This window comes from Ochotona curzoniae, unplaced genomic scaffold (genome assembly GCF_017591425.1).
Source record: "Ochotona curzoniae isolate NIBS_2020 unplaced genomic scaffold, NIBS_Ocur_1.0 contig_1014, whole genome shotgun sequence".
NCBI lineage: Eukaryota > Metazoa > Chordata > Mammalia > Lagomorpha > Ochotonidae > Ochotona > Ochotona curzoniae.
The window spans coordinates 17,568,613-17,586,070 of NW_024464920.1; the positions used below are offsets into that span (position 1 = coordinate 17,568,613).

At 34.9% G+C, this 17,458-nt stretch overlaps 1 protein-coding gene across 1 annotated transcript in view; it reads right to left on the reverse strand.

Annotated features, from left to right (window-relative positions):
• LRRIQ1 (leucine rich repeats and IQ motif containing 1) overlaps positions 1 to 17,458 on the reverse strand; it is a 138,749-nt gene that overhangs the window by 43,916 nt on the left and 77,375 nt on the right. The window contains exon 23 of the mRNA XM_040989746.1: positions 11,635 to 11,736. Within this exon, the coding sequence (XP_040845680.1) occupies positions 11,635 to 11,736 (102 nt within the window). The remainder of the gene's footprint in view (positions 1 to 11,634; positions 11,737 to 17,458) is intronic.

Sequence of the window (17,458 nt, forward strand, 5' to 3'; positions counted from 1 at the left end):
GTTGTTATCATACCTGTAAACATCTCAAGTCCATCAGAAAGTATTATTGCTAGGCCTCCTAAGCAAAGCTAAAGTTAGATTAGATTTATCCACATACCCATTATTCTTTGTTGTTCATTACTCTAATATATCCAGTATTTCTTCTGTTACACTTATTCTGTTATCTGAATACTCCCTAGTACTTAAATGAAAATTGTCCTACTAGGGACCATCTTTTTTTTTATTAAAATGTCATTTAATCTTAATTGTTTTCATTTACTAACTTTATATTACCAGGCACACCTTTTAACATGTGATTTCAAACACACTGTGATTTAGTTATTCCAAGAAATACATTTTTCAATGCTGTACAGATATATGGTTTTAATGTAAAGCATCCTAGCTCTTCCAGTTGAATCTCTAAATGGACTGGGTAACTACAAGGTCACATACCTGAGAAGATGCACGACTAATTAGAAAAGTCACTGGGATCTCCTAAACTGATGCTTACCCTGCACATAGACACTTGGCACACTGATGGCCTTTCTCTAGCGCCAGCAGGTTTCTGAGATTGCAAAATGGCTAGGTCATCAGATGGTGTGCCACGGTGTGATGATGCCCTCACCACTCTAAGCACGTTGTGTGGTATTCTCTTTTCTTTTCTTCAGGCAGATTTAGTGTTCTGTGAAACATTTTTTTTTATTTCATTATTTTGAAAGATTCTTTCTATATGCACTTTTTGCTTTCTTAATTAGTTATAATATCTTTACATTCCTTCAATTTTTGGGTGCTATAATCTCCAAATTCACAGGTGAGAGTATACGTCTATAAGTTCATGCATCTGTATTAAAACGTTATTTGCATAATACACTCCAAACTCTCTCAAAGAGTATACCTCTTATAAACGTGTTTAAGCACACCAGACAACCAGGTTTTCTTTTTCCTGGACTCCTGACAATTTTCTGTGGGGGAATGCCCCCCCAAACAAGTTTATATTTATGTGTGTGTGATGTATTTTCCTATCACTCAACTGGCCTTACCCTGATCTAGAAACATTGTCTTCTGATTTTTTAGAATAATGTATTTAATAAGTTTATATTTCATTGTTATAATTATTCTTTTTTCTTGATCTTTAATTAGTATTTAAATTACTCAATTAAGTTAAATTAAATTACTCAATTAGTCTTTAAAATGTATTTTCTTTTACTTATTTGAGAGGTTAAGAGAGACAGGAAGTGAGACGGCAAGAAAAGATAGAGAGAGTGCTCTCCACTCATTTATTCACACCCCAAACACTCACAATGGTTTGATTTGAACTCAGATGAAGCTCCAATCAAAGCATGAAGCCAGGAGCCAGGAATTCAGTCTCAGTCTCCCAAACAGCAAGAGGGCCTTGCAGAACTGCATCATCACTTGCTTCCTCCTAGGTCCAGAAAGGAACTGGAGTAGGGAGCAAAATTTGGATTCCACCTCAGGCACACAGATCCAGGCCAGTGGTAAGCCAAATAACCACGCCCAGATCTCTGAAAATCAAAAGCACTATTTCTATTATTATATTTCTCTTTATATCTTCTTTAATTGTTATCATTTGGCATTTTTTCTAGTATCTAGAAAATTTCTTCAAGCTTCTAAGTTTTTTTTCTTTATTCTCTAATCTCTTGGGTGTTATTATCTCTCCATTACTACAGCATCTCATGATCTTGCCATAGGTACAAGCCTTATGAAAGACTTACTAAATATCTATAGTATTTTCATCCTTCTTTATAGACTTACTTATCTTTATGAAAGATTGATGAATCATAAGGAGAACAGAAATCTTATATATATTTTATATATTTTGTTGTATATAACATAGCTTTCTGCACTACAGGATGTCAGTCAGTTAATATGAAATGTTTTTCCCTTTAATCTCTTCTTCATGTTGAAGTCAACATAAAGGGTTTTTTTTTTCCCTCATTGAACCTTTTCTCCTTTTCAACATTAGATTTATTGAATGTACTTTTTCAATCTTCTTTCCACCAGAAATAAGTCTCAATATTTAGTTATTTGAAAGATCTAATGAAGATGTACAGAAAAGACTTCTTAACTATCAGGAGGAAAAAATTACAGTGAGCAAGTCAATTTCCTAAAATCTAAGCAAGAACTTTCTTCTTCTTATCACATATGCTTTGAGAATTTTGGAACTATGAAACACTACTTAGGCAGATCTTAATTTTTAACTCTTTTGCAGCTGGAAGATACATGCTATATCCTTTCCAGGCCATTAATTGCTGAAAAGAAAACTTTTTTGTGTGTGAGTGGACTCTATTTATTATGTCCTGGGAACTTGCAGACAACTCAGTCTTAACTACAAAGCGCAGAAACATTTTTAAGGTGAGGTTTGATTCATCAAGGAGCTTCCAGCTTCGCGTTCATGTGTATAGCCCAACCATGAACAGCTTATGGTGCTGAGAACCAGTACTAAAGAACACTGTGGCTGCACTGCAGCTTCAGTAGGCAGTAAAAAGCAGTGAAATACTGACTTAAAGCAATTGAAACTGAGGCCATGATGCTGGGATCCTGAAGACTGAAAGGTTCAATAAAGAGTAGACACCCGCACACACACACACATACTCACATACACATACAAACCTTATATATAAATCTTATATATCTATATAATGGTTAACCTCGTTAAAATCAAATATATAATCTGTATAAATAGATAAGGTATTGTGGGTAATCATCCAGGCCCCTGCCCTGCTACCTGTTGGGCGTGGCCTAGAGTTTACCTCCCCATGGCCCAAGCAACAGCTTCCAGGCCAACATGTGGAGTGTGATGGTCAATATGGCTAGAAGGTCAAGGGGTATATGTGTGGAACATGATCGGAAGGTCAAGGCAAATAGATGTGTCATATAGCCAATTACAGTGTCTTTGGTGGGCGTAGGGGAGTGGGCTGCTGGAAGACACCTACTGCCCTCCCCTTTCTTGCCCTTTAAAAGCTGTAACCTGTGCATAATAGAGCAAACATTCCTCACCAGATTGTCTCTGGTAGTTTTTATGGCAAAAGAACATCACTGTTTCAGTGCCTGCTGGCAGGCTCAAACCCTGAGAATATATAAAAATCTCTCTCATTCTCTCTTTTAATATATATATAATACATAAAACCTAAGTCTTACCTGACTTTATTTCTAATTGATCTGAAGTATAAAAATACTCTCGGAGTTTCAGATGCTGAAGTTGAGAGAGTCTGTGTGAATATGCCTTCCAGGAAGAAGATAAGACAGTAATGCCCTTCTCTATTTTATTTAAGATTAATTATCCTTGTTATTAGTCTAACTGTACATTTAAGACATTGTTTTAATTAGTTGATTAATTAACTAGAAAGAATCTGGAGAGAGGAAGAGAGGTGAAGAAGGGAGACAGCGAGAGGGTGCGAGGTAAAGGGGAGGGAGAGGGAGTGAAGGAAAACAGAGGTAAGGGGCAGAGAGAGAAGCTTCTGTTGGTTTACTCCTCAATGTAAAGGCTGCACAAGCTGAAGCCAGGAGTTAAAGACTCCCTCCAGGTCTCCCTTTGGGTGATGGGGACTATCACCTGCTCAGTCCCAGGGTGCACATCGGCAGGAAGCTGGATGGGCACTAGCCCACCGATGAGCCCAGGCATGCAGGTGTGGGATTCAATGATTCTAAGTGGCGGGGAAACATGCTGTGTCCTAGGTCCAGACCCTCATGCTCCATTTTGGATATTTTTTTTTTTTGGAGCTATCTTTTACTCGATGGCTTTTTGTTCAGTTTTGATTAATTTGTAGCTGAATCCATCAAGTTCTTAATTTCAGTTGTGATTTTAGGTTGTTGGCTCCATTTGAATGTGTTGTAAGTTGGTATGCACTGTAAGTTGGTATTCAATTTCTTCTCCGTAAAATCTTCAAAACTATCATATATACATCTTTTAATGTTTCTGTAGTACAAAATCTCATTTAATCTATTTATATGGTTCCTGGAGTTTTCAGTGATGCTGCTTATATCCTTTGATTGTTTTTGATTGTATGTTAGATAGTGAATATGAAAAAATCATAGAAATAATATGAAGTTTTAGATTATGTCACACAGTTTTAGAAACACTTCATTGGTTTCTATTAAATGTTACAGAAGTCAACTTGCAGTTCACTTAGGCAACAGTTTCAAAAACTTTCCTCAGGTTCTCAGCTCCCTAGATTTTCTTTACAATTTATAATTATTCATCTGTTAATTCTAAAAACTTCAATTCAATTGTTTAATCTTTCATTCTCCAGATTTTGGGAAGTGAACCAGAAGATGGAAGATTCCCTCTCTAACTTTCTTTCAAATAAACATACATCTTAAAAACGAGAAGCGTTTGTTAAGCACAGATTATGCATATGACACTAAGTTAAAAGCTGGGAATACAATAGAAGAATCCACAAAGCACAAATTTTAGTAGAAAAATTATGATCCGATTAATAGTGCTTTACAACTGACATGCTGATAAATAAGCAACATTCTATAAATCTCTGTTATCTAGAACTATTTTGGCAAATATTGAATCTTGCTCAAGGTAAGTTAAATTGTGTGTATCGCTTCTCATTAGAATGCCTCCAGACATTTTTTGTTAGCCTGCGCATATCCTGGGGGTGTACAATTTGTTAGCTCTTAATACACAGTTGTTGGCACCATTAGCAAGTACTATATTCAGCTATGGAAATACAAGACCTGCTTTAAAACAATTTACATAATGTAACTCTGTACTCGAAATTGGCATTAAAAGGGATAAAGTAGAAGAAAATGCTTGTAATCATAAAGTAAGAAATACCACAAAGAAGATGGTTTGATTAGAGTGCTCTGAAGTGAAATTACAGAAATTAAAGGTTTCTTAATGCTGTCAATCATCAAAAATTTAATACAAAAATATTTGAACATCTATGATGTATGAGAACATATGGTATCTGTAACTCTTCTATTTTATAAAAGGACAAATAGGAATCATGTTAGTGATGACAACATCAGACTAGGAATTGAGAAAACCTGACTTTAAGATCAAATAAAATTGTCCTAGGAGACGGCAGAGCTAAGATTAAAACTGCCATGCTGAAAAACTTGTCTGGCCAGGCTCAGTTGTTTCTGGCTTGCCCATCTTCCCTCCCAGACCCCAACGCCATAAACCAGAATGTGGCATTGACTTTAGAAATAGAAAATTTAGAAGTTTCAGTGAGTAAAAACAGGAAAATCATTTATGTATATAAAAAATTCATTTGAATCTCCCAGGGAATGTTTTTTCTGCCTAATTTAATAATGATTTATTTTTCATCTATTTTTAATTCCAGGTTTTTATACATTACAAAAGGTTACCTGATAACCTTTGCTTGCCCAAATACACATGCTGTTCTAACTTCGCTAGCTTTTTTTTTTTTATGAACTACCATTATTTCCCTGCAGCCATTTCCCCTGTATGTTCATGGGCAAGTACTTATCAAACTGTAAATGTCATAGTTTTCTCATCTGCAAAATGCTGACAGTTAAAATACCTTCCTCAGAGCTTTTGGAAGGGTTGACTAAGAGAAAGCATGGTAAACTCTAACCATACAGGTTAATAATACATACTGTCCATTGTAAATGAGAAAAAAAAATCTTAAGTTTAAAATAATGGTATCAATGATTACAATTTTTGAGCACTAGTACTTGTACTGTGTTATAAGTACATCAGAAGTAAGTTCTTATGTAATTCTCGAAACAATCCCAACTTGGTAGTGTTAGTATCCAATGTGACAGCCAAGAAACAGTCACAGGGAAGTTAAAGAAATTCTTCAAGGTCACAGAGCTAGTAAGCAGCAGAGTCAAGATTCAAACTGCTATGATCAAGTGGGGATAGTCCATTGCATACAAAAGTGTCTCAACAGGAAAAGCAAAAAATGTGATATAACACATCAAAATGAAAGAGTTGTGTGAGCACTATGTATTTGTGTATTTATATGCAAAAAGCATTTGCCTTCATCAGTTATTAATTATAGGATTAGTGAGTGGACAAGGAATGGAGGAAAAGTATTGCCAACTCATCAAAGATCACGCATACAACCAATTCACAGTGACACCATTTTCCACAATGAAAACATGAAAGTCTTCCTCTAAGATCAGGGAAAAGATAAGGAAGTCTTTTTGTTTTCAGCCTAGTAGCTGTGGTCTCAAACAGATTAATAAGTAAGAGAAAGAAATGGCAGGAATTGAAAGATGAAAGAATCAAAATTCCTTGCATGTTTTAGCAAACATGGTCTTATTTTTATAGAAAACCCTAAAGACTCCAACAAAAATTTATTAGAATTGGTCAGCTTGGTAGAGTTGAAGGACACAAAATCAGATATTTCTTTAAGTTAATAATATGCAATCTGAGAGGGAAATTAACCATTGCATTTAGAGCAGCAACATCTGGCCAGTGTTGTACTGCAGCAGCTTGAGCAGCCTGTTAATGTTAAATTCTAAGGTAAGATTTGATATTAAAGCCTATGAAGCAAGTGCAGTTTAGAAAAGCAAACTAAGACAAGTATCTGGCTCTAAAATAATATAAATAAATAAAGCAGGCCAATGTCAAACCTCTAGAGCCCTCCGGGTCTCAGTCTTGTCTTAATATAAAGGAGTGACTGATACCTGACACATGGCACATATTATGAGGTTAACATGGCAACATTGTATCCTTGATGACTTAGGCTGCAGGTCTCAATCCTGTAACCTCACAAAAATCGCCAATACTTCAAAAACACAAAGAGATCTTGCAAACATGTGGATGGTTAGATTACATTTTAGCTTGTACTAATCAATGTAAGTTCATATTTCCAACCAAATATCCCTCAAATGTAAGCATATTTCTTCTGGACAAACACAAACAGAGCATCTCCAAGATTCCTTGCGTCCTGCTAGTACATTTAGCAAAAGGTCAGCACAATAACATCAACCACTTCGGTACAATTTATCATGGAAACCTAACATAGTTAACATTACATATGGAGAAAGCTTGTTAAATTCAATTTCTTAAAAAAATCACACAATGTTCTGTTGAAGTATGCACTAGTCAAATATGATCCAGCTTTAACAAAGTAGAAGAAATGATAAGACAATGCCGGCATACCATTGTGCTGAGATATAGCTCCACATGAATTAATTTAATCTGGATCTCTAGGAAAGTTTAATTTTGATTTCCTTCATTTGTGGGAGGCCAGATGCCCAACTATTAATTGCATTTGAATTTTTTTTTTCTTAAAGCAAGAGAAAATTTCTAATGTTCTAGAAATTATACTGTGATGGTAGTTATAAGATTATGTATATATTGAAAAATCATTGAATTGTACTTTAAAAATAGCTTATTTTATAATGTGTGAATTATATATATATGTATATATGTATAAATACATTCATTTATTTATTACTTGAAAGTCAGAAGGAGAGAGAATCGTTCATCAATGAGATCACTCCCTAGAAGGCAGCAAATGGTTGAAGCTGAGTTGATCTGAAGCCAGGTGCTTTTCCAGCTCTCCCACGTGGGTGCAAAGGCTCTAGGATTTGAACCATCCTTCACTGCCTTCCCATGTCCTAAGCAGGGAGCTGGATTGGAAGTGAAGCTCTGCAGGTGGAGGATTAGCTTGCTAAGCCACCCCAAATGGCTGCAATTTCATATGCGAATTTTATTTCAAAAGAGTTGTTTTCAAATGCACTCTCTACTGAGCAGTAGGGTCAGTCAGGCTCCAACTTGGCGGTTGTCTTTTTGGGGCATCAGAGGAGATAAATAAGTTGATCCTCCAAATGACAAATATCATGATTATCTGGTTTGTGGTACTTGGTACCTACAGTAAATTACAATATAATGAGTGAAGTTGACATTTTAAGAATTATTCAGTGTTTGTATCTCTTCTCTATACTCCTGAGGAAAAGTGAGTTTTTTACTTGCTACTTGTTGAAGTATTTATTTATTGGAGGATTAACCTTGTGATTTTAAGTAACCTGAAAGAATCTTATTGCAAAAACTGAAAGAAACATAAGGGAGGAGGAATGAAAGTAAGACAAGCGTAGGGAGTGAACATTGTGTTCTTAAAACTGTATGGATAAAATATATGAATTTTGTTCCCTTTACATAAATAAAATAATAATGTTTCCCTCTCTCTGACACAAATAGAACAGTAACAAATTAATTTGCCTCTTTTCCTTTATAAGAACAAAAAAACATTAATTGAAATAAAAATGTCTTCTATGTAGAACTGTCTTAGCATCTCTATTAATTAAAGGAAAAATGCCTTAAAATAATTATAACTCACTTGCGTATCTGGTATCTACATAAATCGCTTTCAGTGAAGTTTATGAAATGCTAAAGCACTAGTGTAGCAACGGCATGTACAGACACACATGCACACACACATACAGAAAAGTGGAAGAGAAAGAGGGAGAGACAGAAATACATCATAAGGCATATGTGGAAATGTTTCAAGTCCTACAGACGAATCTCCTGATTACCAGTTTTAATTATTCATAGAACATATCTGTGTACAATTCAATAAATATACCATATGCAAATACACTATTCTAATTGGGAGTCTATCTTTACCTTTCGCAGAAAGAGAGAACTTTTGAAAAATTTTCTTCTTTGAAAGGCAGAGCAACAGACTGAGAGAGAGAAAGAGAGAGTGAATGATTCAATCCATTGTGCTATTCCCCAAACAGCTGCAATGAACCAGACCAAAGCCAGGAGCCAGGAACAACATCCTGGTTGACCGTATGTTTGGCAGTGCCCCAAGTACTTGCGCCTCACATGTGCCTTAACAGTTGCAATGGTGGGGACCTGGATCAAAAAGTGGTGCAGTCTGGGCTCACCTAGGACTGTGACATGAGCTACTGGCTGTGCAAGCGATGGCCTAACATGATGTACCACAACACTGGACCCTACACCCTTCTTTCTGCATTGAAGGGCCAAAAACAGGGACTGTGGTTGGGACACATTTCATTAAAGCACTGGCTGAAATATTGGCATCACAAGGGAGAATGCCAGTCTAAATCGCAGCTGCTCTGCACTGTATCCAGTTCCCTGTCATCTCACCTGTGAGCAGCAAGTGCTTGGCCTAAGGACTTGGATCTCTGCTGTCCATGTGGGAGACCCAGGTGGAATTACAGGTTTCTGCCTAACTGATGCGGAATGGCCTGGGGAACAGAAGGTCTTTTCCTTTCTCTCATATGTACTGTTCTTTTAAATAAATAAATAACAAACTTCATTGCGTTTGTTCTTGTGCATTTCCTCATGGAATAAATAATGCTCTTATTGAAGACAAAACACCCCTAGTGTCGTTTCTGATTTTAGTAGAATTTCTATCCTTGAAGAAAGTGAAATGCTGAAGTTCATAATGCTGTAACAAGGGAAATGAATCTTGAATAAAACCCATCTTATATCAGAAACGTATTTTTATCCTATTAAAATATTAACCCATAATAAATATTGAAATATTGCATTCTTTCACCTTTTGTGATCACTGAATGTATTAATATTTTACTATGAATATTTTTAAATATTCAAAAACTTTGTATCAGGAATGTGGTGTAGCACTGAAGTTACCACATGGGATGCTCAGATTCTCTACTGGGAACACCCGACTTCTGCTTCAGTTTCCTGGGCAGCAGCTGACTATGGGTCAACTACTTGGGTTCCTTTCACTCATGTAGCCAATCCAGATTGAGTTATAAGCTCGATTGGACTGGTTCTAGTAAGGTGCATCTGGGGAGTCAGCCAGTTAACGGAAGATATCTTTCTTCCTCTCCTTTTTCTTTCTCTCCTTTTCAAATAAGATGAAAATAAAGCAGCACAGATTAAAAAAAAAAAAGAATAGACATTGGGTGCAGCTGTTAAGACGCTGCTTGGAATCATCACACCCTATGTGAGAGTGGGTGAATTGGAGTCACTTTAATTCTGCACTGGACACTGGGGTTGAGTTCTAGAGCCCTATCTTTGGCCTGGCCCATTCTGAGCAGTTGTGGGCATTTGTGGAGTGTGCTCATGGAAGAAAGGTCTCTCCGACTCTTCCTGCTTCTCAAATAAATAAAAAATATGTTAAAAATACAGAATGGAAAAGTAAACCATGACATACCAATCAACCTCTACTGATCCTATAATGTGAATAATTTGTTACACTTGTTTTATCTCTATTCTATGTCTCTGTTTATTGTTTTGTACTTTAAAGAAAATTTTTTATAGGTTCCATTCCTTCATACTTTAGCAGGCATCTCTAAAAAAAAATATAAACTTCAAGCCATCAAATTTTTCTCTAGCTTGAAACATTACTGAACAGAAATGTAAATCAAAATGTATTTCTTTTTCAATCAGGCTATGAAGATGCATACATTTTAAGAATCATTTAAAACTAATAAACAAAATACTGAAATTCTTATTAAAATTTTAAAGCTTCAAATTTTACTTATAATTAAAAGAGTGGCACACAGATAGAGCTGCAGAGAGAGAAATATAGGGCAGAGAACTGTGATTCACTACTTCATCCCCCAAGATGCTGGTAATATCTGGTGCAAACTAGGAACCTGTAACTAAATTACAACCTCCCACTGGGTGGCAAGAACCCAGGTATGTAATACATTACCTGCTGTTTTCAGGTAGACATTAACAGCCTGGACTGGAAGCAGAGGTCGGTACAAAATGTGCCATCACAGGCAGGTGCTTAGCCACATCACCTGACTCTGAAAAGGCTCAACAATTCCTCTCCATTCAAATATTCACATCACTTTTCTAACATAAATTGTCATTTTAGATCAGCAACAGGCAAAATTATTTTTAAAAGTGATCAAGAAAAAAGATAATGGTTAATCTGTTAAAGTCACATTTGCTCCTATAAAATGTTTAAATACTTATAGTAAGTCCATAGTTCATTAAAAGCTAAATTGAAAATATAATCTTCCACCCAGATATGCCAATTCTTCACCCAAAAGTAGGATGAACAGGCTTCAGGCTTCAGGCTTCATATTTTCTAAAATACGTATTATTACAGCAAATTAAAACTTACATTATTTAGTTGAAATGATCATTTTGTGATTGTTTACAACACTTGCCTACGTTCCTATCGAACTAATTTCCATTAAAATTTTGTATTTTTCCTTGTTGAACTCTTAATTTAATGGAAATTAAGCCTTTGACTACAATTTAAATTAAAGATATATTATCTCAACTGTGGGGGAAAGAAGAAGGGAAATGGAGACAAAACGAAATTGGGAGAGAATTTTGTTGTTGAATTATACTGAAATGTTAAAAACTAAAAAAAAAATAACATTTACTGTAATTTACATAGTTTGACACTGAGTTTATTAAAAACATGATCAGTTTGATACAGGCTGATATTATCAGTCATTTATAATTTAAATGATAGCAATAACCAATAATACTACTTTCAGACACAATTCAAGGAAATACACAAAATAGATTAAGCACTAAGTTACTGATGTTAATGTATCAATATACTAAATTAGTATTTTAACTCTAGGAGCTATATTTTGGCTTTTATTCCAGTAATATTATGCTCAATCTTTCACATATCTACTTTAAGATTCATTGAGGATTTCAAATTATTTCAAATACAATTTTCTGTTTCTATAATATTTTAAGCTTTATAGACATTTGTTGCTAAACCATACCTTCAAAGTATACATCTCTTCTGGGCTGAGCCGTTTTTGGTGATTTTGTGGCAAAAACTTTGTTCTCATTGTTTCTGAATAATGATAGACGTAAAGCAGGATCTAGACAAAGACAGAATAGCAGCATGTTTAGCTTTGGTCATTCCTTTTCTAAAATGACAATGTATTTATTCTTTTATGGCTACATTAAAATAATATTTACCCTATAAGGCTCTATAAACTTGATGTTATTTTGAAGTTTAGAATAAGGAAAGATGGCCAGCTCTGCATAATACAGTCTCAGCTATCTGATTAAACACATATCCAATACTTAAATTCCATAAATGTATAACCAAGTAAAGCTATTGGTAAAACAAAAACTATATACCACGCAGTTTTTCTCTCTGAAGCACAGAAAACTATGATATGCTTCAAGTAAAAAGCTGTGGGATGAAATACAGTCAGAAAAGCACTTCTTCATTAATGTAACACATAGTTTATTCTTTAACAAATACATTTTTATATCCAAAAGATAATACATGTATACACACACACACACACACACATATATATATTTTTAAGTTCAAACATTCTAAATCTATTTCAGCAGATTTTTCAAATTAATGCTTTATATAAAGGGAACTTGGTTCATATTTACAGCTTTACAAAATAAATAGGATGGGCCCAGCGTGATGACTCAACTCACTGATTCTCCACCTCTAAGCACCAGGATACCACGGGTACCATTTTTTATCCTGACCACCTCACTTTCCATCCAGCTCCCTGCTTAGGGCCTAGGAAAGCAGCAGAGGATGGCCCAAAGCCATGGGACTCTGCACCCATGTGGGAGACCCAAAAGAAGCTCCTGGCTCCTGGCTTCAGTTTGGCTCAGCTTTAGCTCTTGTTGTCACTTGGAAAGAGAATCAGTAGATGGAAGACTTTTCTCTTTCTGTCTCCTCCTCTCTGTAAATATGTCTTTTCACTAAAAATAAGTAAATCTTTTTCAGAAAACACAAGTAGAATTAGTACCAGTGTAGGGTTTTATAAATTTCATTGGTAATGAGTTGTTGTGTAAACTATGAAAATGAGGATTTGGTACTGGTGTATTAAGACAAAGAGATTTAACTTACAAAAAGTCAATGAGAAAAGAAGATAGGTCTGTAAATACCAAGAAGTAAAATAAAGAGTAATAAGTTACAAATATAGAGTAGAGGAACAGTATGCCACAGTTCAGGGAAGCATAAGTTCTCTTATTATCTTACATCATATTTTATAAGAAAATTCGATGTCTCATGCAACAGAAATGAACATTCAAAAGAAAAAAATTAAATAGATGTGAACACTAGATTATATATTTTAGTTAAATTCCACAGTTGCATTTTAGAACGTGAGTTAGAGAAGCAAAATAAGCTACATTCAATTATTCTCTAACATGAATGTGATGATTTCCATAAGTCTTTTAATAATTTTTAAAGATTTCAATGTTTCACAGAGATACTTCTCAAGATTTTGGAAAAAAATTTCTAATATTTCTATATAAACCATAAGAATATGTGGCATAAAGTAAAACAATTATTGGGTGTCTCTTTATTGTTCCATATGAATTATCAATAATAATCATATAAAATGTGTACATATTGACTTAACTGAATAAGTTTTACCTTTGGAGTCATTTATAAAACAAAATTGACATGTCAGAAAAAGTGATGGCTAATTAGTGAAGGCAGGTTACCATGGGCTTACAATTACAGGGTAGCCTTTATCCTGATACAATGCTTAACCCCATTTCTATTCTTATCTCTTTTTGTATGAATTGTTTGAGCAAAGACATTGCTATCTGACAGACCTAGGAGAAAAGCTCAGTTCTAGTTTTTGAAGCTGTTTGACTCTGGACAAACTGGCTGCACCCTTTTCTTTCACTTTTGACCAACAGGAATAATACTGACTTTGAAATATTACTCTGGGAACTAAAGAGGTCATGGATACAGCATTAAGGTCATATTCCATTAGAAATATGTGTTCAATATATGGCAGCTCATAGTTATACAATTACAACTTGAGCAAAGATAGTTTCTAACCTATTATATCCACACAGAAGACATCATACATAACACATCATACATAATAGAAGTTTACATACATAAAGAACAGATTCACAATTGGCTCCATTTCATGCAATCAAGCACACTAAACGAAAAGTTTGGATGTTTCCTAAGAATTTTGGCACTTTTCTTTGACAAACAGCAATCAAGGAATTGGTTTCTCATCATGTAAAGTTATTATAACAATAGCACTTTACTTATACTCAAGGTTAAATAATCTAATACACATAAACTGTTTAGAAGAGTTGTCCAGTTCAATTTACTTAAAATAGTTTTATTTCCCAAGTGCCAGAATGAATCTAACATTTTAACATCCATTTATTTAAAAACATTGATTACATAATTTTAAGCTGATTAAGGAATTAATTTAAATTGCAAAGGGATATCAACAAGAAACAGTAATTTTTGATGAGAAAAAATTCACTTGATTTTGACAGTTTCTGGAAACACCACTGTGATAAGACACTGTTCTTGCCCCCTCAAAATACACAATCCATAAAAAAGCCAGGGGATAAGGATTTTTGTGTACAGTTTTTTTTAAGATCTTAGGTTTACTCTGTGGTCATCAACAACAGATTTAAATTGCTCTGAAAAATGCCAACATCTACCATGATTTTCCCAGTATCAGATTAATGGACAGTCAACAGACCTTTGAAATATACTTCAAGTAATTCATAGATAAGTAAATCAAATTCCTAGTAGGCATGTGACTCTATTAGACTTTGGGTTTTATATCCAATATTTAATATTTGTAATGTATTTTCAGATAGGCATTAGAGCATGCATGAAATTACTTCATCTCTTTGGCAATCCTGTTCAGGTCCTATGATTTTAATTTAAGCACACTGGTACATTTTATCATTTTTTTAAAATTAAAAACATGTTATTGTTCATTTTCTGTAGTTGACAAGCACACTAATGCTGTAGGAATTTCATTTTAGTGTTTAATGACTGCCTTAACCTCATCATTTTATATGGAGTATCATTCACTCCTTCACATTTTGTTTTTCCTTTTAAGATGTTTATTTTTATTTAAAAGGCAAATTTACAGAGAGGAAGACAGAGATTTCCATCCACCTGTTCACTCCCCAAAAGGCTACAGTGGCTGGTACAGTGAGTGTACCACAGCCAGGAGCTTCTTCCTAGTTTCCCACATGCAGTAGGGCCATTCTCTATTGGTTTCCTAGACCTCAGCAGAGAGCTGGATCACACCTGGGGCAGCTCAGGCATGAACTAGCATCCACATGGGATGCCTGTGCTGTCAACAGAGGATTTGCCTGCTAAATCACAGAGCCAACACTACTGTTTTTATATTTTGTTCTCCCAAATACAAGCACACATTTAACATCACTAAAATAAATACGTTGTCACAATATACACATAACCAAAGAGACACTAGTGACTTTCACATAATATATTGTGGAATTGGTTATTTGCTAAATATCTATCAGGTGCTAAGTCTGATAGTAAGTTCAGAAAATTTAATGGGGGAACAAGTAGACTCATCTCAGATTAAACACTATGGGATTTTGTTATTTGTTTGCAGAGAATACAAAAAGGAACATTTTCTAAATTTTCCTGTAAAATCTTTTTGGAAATAAGTGAGATAAACAAAATACATGTTGAATAAATTTCATTTTGCTGAAATTTTGTCCATACAGCACCCACTCATTCCTCCTTTTTAATATCTCTTAGCCTTACTGTCATTTTGCAACCTGCTTGTTTAGGTGTAGTATATGAACTGCTTAATTTACACGCACAGTTAACCTATATTATTTCCCCCCCGGATTAATTATTGGTTCTGATTAAATTTGACAAGTTCTACAGCTATTTTCTTCCTGAAAATAAAATCAGCAAACACATCAGGTACTTTGAATGTATCTGACACTGTGTTAAGTGTCAAAAGAGGTGCAGGTTAATTCTTACTTCCTTTCGTGGCTCAACCTTCACAATTATATAACTTGCTTGCTTCATCCTCTTCCTTTCTCAATGAATTCTAACTTTTAGCTGCATAAAATATGGTACACACAGAAAAAATGTTATGTCTTCATCATATGAGTTTCACTTTTTTGTGATTGCTCTCCATCAAAATATCCACTCTTACCTCATCCTGTCTGGGGTATGCCTCACATCAAAACCACTCACCCACTCCCTTTCTCTACCCAGCTCGAGTCAGTCTTGCTACCAATTATCCTCACTACCCTTGGGTTATTGACCCTACATGTTTTCAATAATCCTGTAATGCTCACCTAAAATGCGATGTTCTTCACCGCACTGTTTACTGAATTCTATACTTCCTTGGGTATCTGCTAAACTCCCAAGTTACCAAATTCTGAAATTGCTTCTTCATGAGGTAACAGAGAAAACAAACAATCCACGAAACAAGACCAGTCATTATTCTTTCAAGCTTACGTCAATCATGAGGAGAATAGCAATTACTGACTAGGAAAATCAACAACAATAACCCCAACATAAACTGAGGAAACCATGACAACTCCTCACAATCTTAGTTTTCATCCTGTGGCTTCCAATCAATTTCTTTCTCCCCTGGTCTTTCTCCTCCTCCTTCTTCTCTTTAAAGCAGATGGATTCACTTACATCAACAAAAGTCATGAATCTTGAGCTTTCCTGATAGCTTCTCTTACCACATACTTCCTCAGTTCCTTTGCTTCATTAATCAGTTTTCTCGACACTATTTTCCTTCAATCTGCTACTATTATGTGCCAATTTCCTGAATTAATTGACTCCCTGTCTTTTGCACTATCTTTACTCTCACTTTAAATAAAACACTGTTGACTCATATCTGTTGGATGAAAAAACAAATTCTGCAAGATGCAAACAGGAATATTAAGTACTTCCTCCTCAGAAGTTTGGCCCGAGGATTTTTATGGCAGGAATTTGAATTCAAGATTCAATTCACAATGTGTTTCTGCCAGACCATTTTGAAGATCACTGTTAGTGTATTCCAGTAATAAGTAATTCCTGTTCTCTGACACTTCCTCTTCCTACATCCAGGAGATTGCTGGGCTCTCAGCAGTTTTATGGACAACATTACCCTCTAGTGGCATGAAATGTTGAATTTTGCCAAGTTGGAAGAGATACACAGGAGAGCTGTATAAACAATTCAAGGAAAACACATATTATGAAAACACTATGCATTCCTTTTAACATTGTTGCACACAAATGAACATATCTTTGATTTTAATTTTCTAAAATATATGTTTAAATTGGTGATTTTAAAATATTCAATAATTTTAAAATATATGAAACACTACTTTCATTACTGAACAAAAATTCTAAATCTTGGCCATTACTATGGATATAGTTGGGTAAACTGATGGCGTAACACAAACAAATGAAATTTATAAGCTGGAAAGCAGGCAAGGAATCTAAGTCTTAAATGAGTTACTCACTGTAAAAAAAAATACACTAATGTAGGAGTGTTACATAATCAACCAAATGGAAGATAAATAAAGCACAATCTTTGGAGAGGACCTCTCTGCTTTCTTCTTTTCATATTTTCTAACTTTAACAGAATAGATTAGAAACTTTCAAGGAACAATTCACCTACTGTGAAAAGTAACCGAGAAAAAGAGTGAAAAGAATATAAAGTTCATCATTCTGGGCCAGTAGAGAGACATAAAGGCTAAATCTGCCTGAGACGTTCCATCTGGGTTCTGGGTCTGAGCTGCTCATGTCAGTCCAGTAGTATTGGATGTGTGATGGCCCTAGTGTTTGGGCTC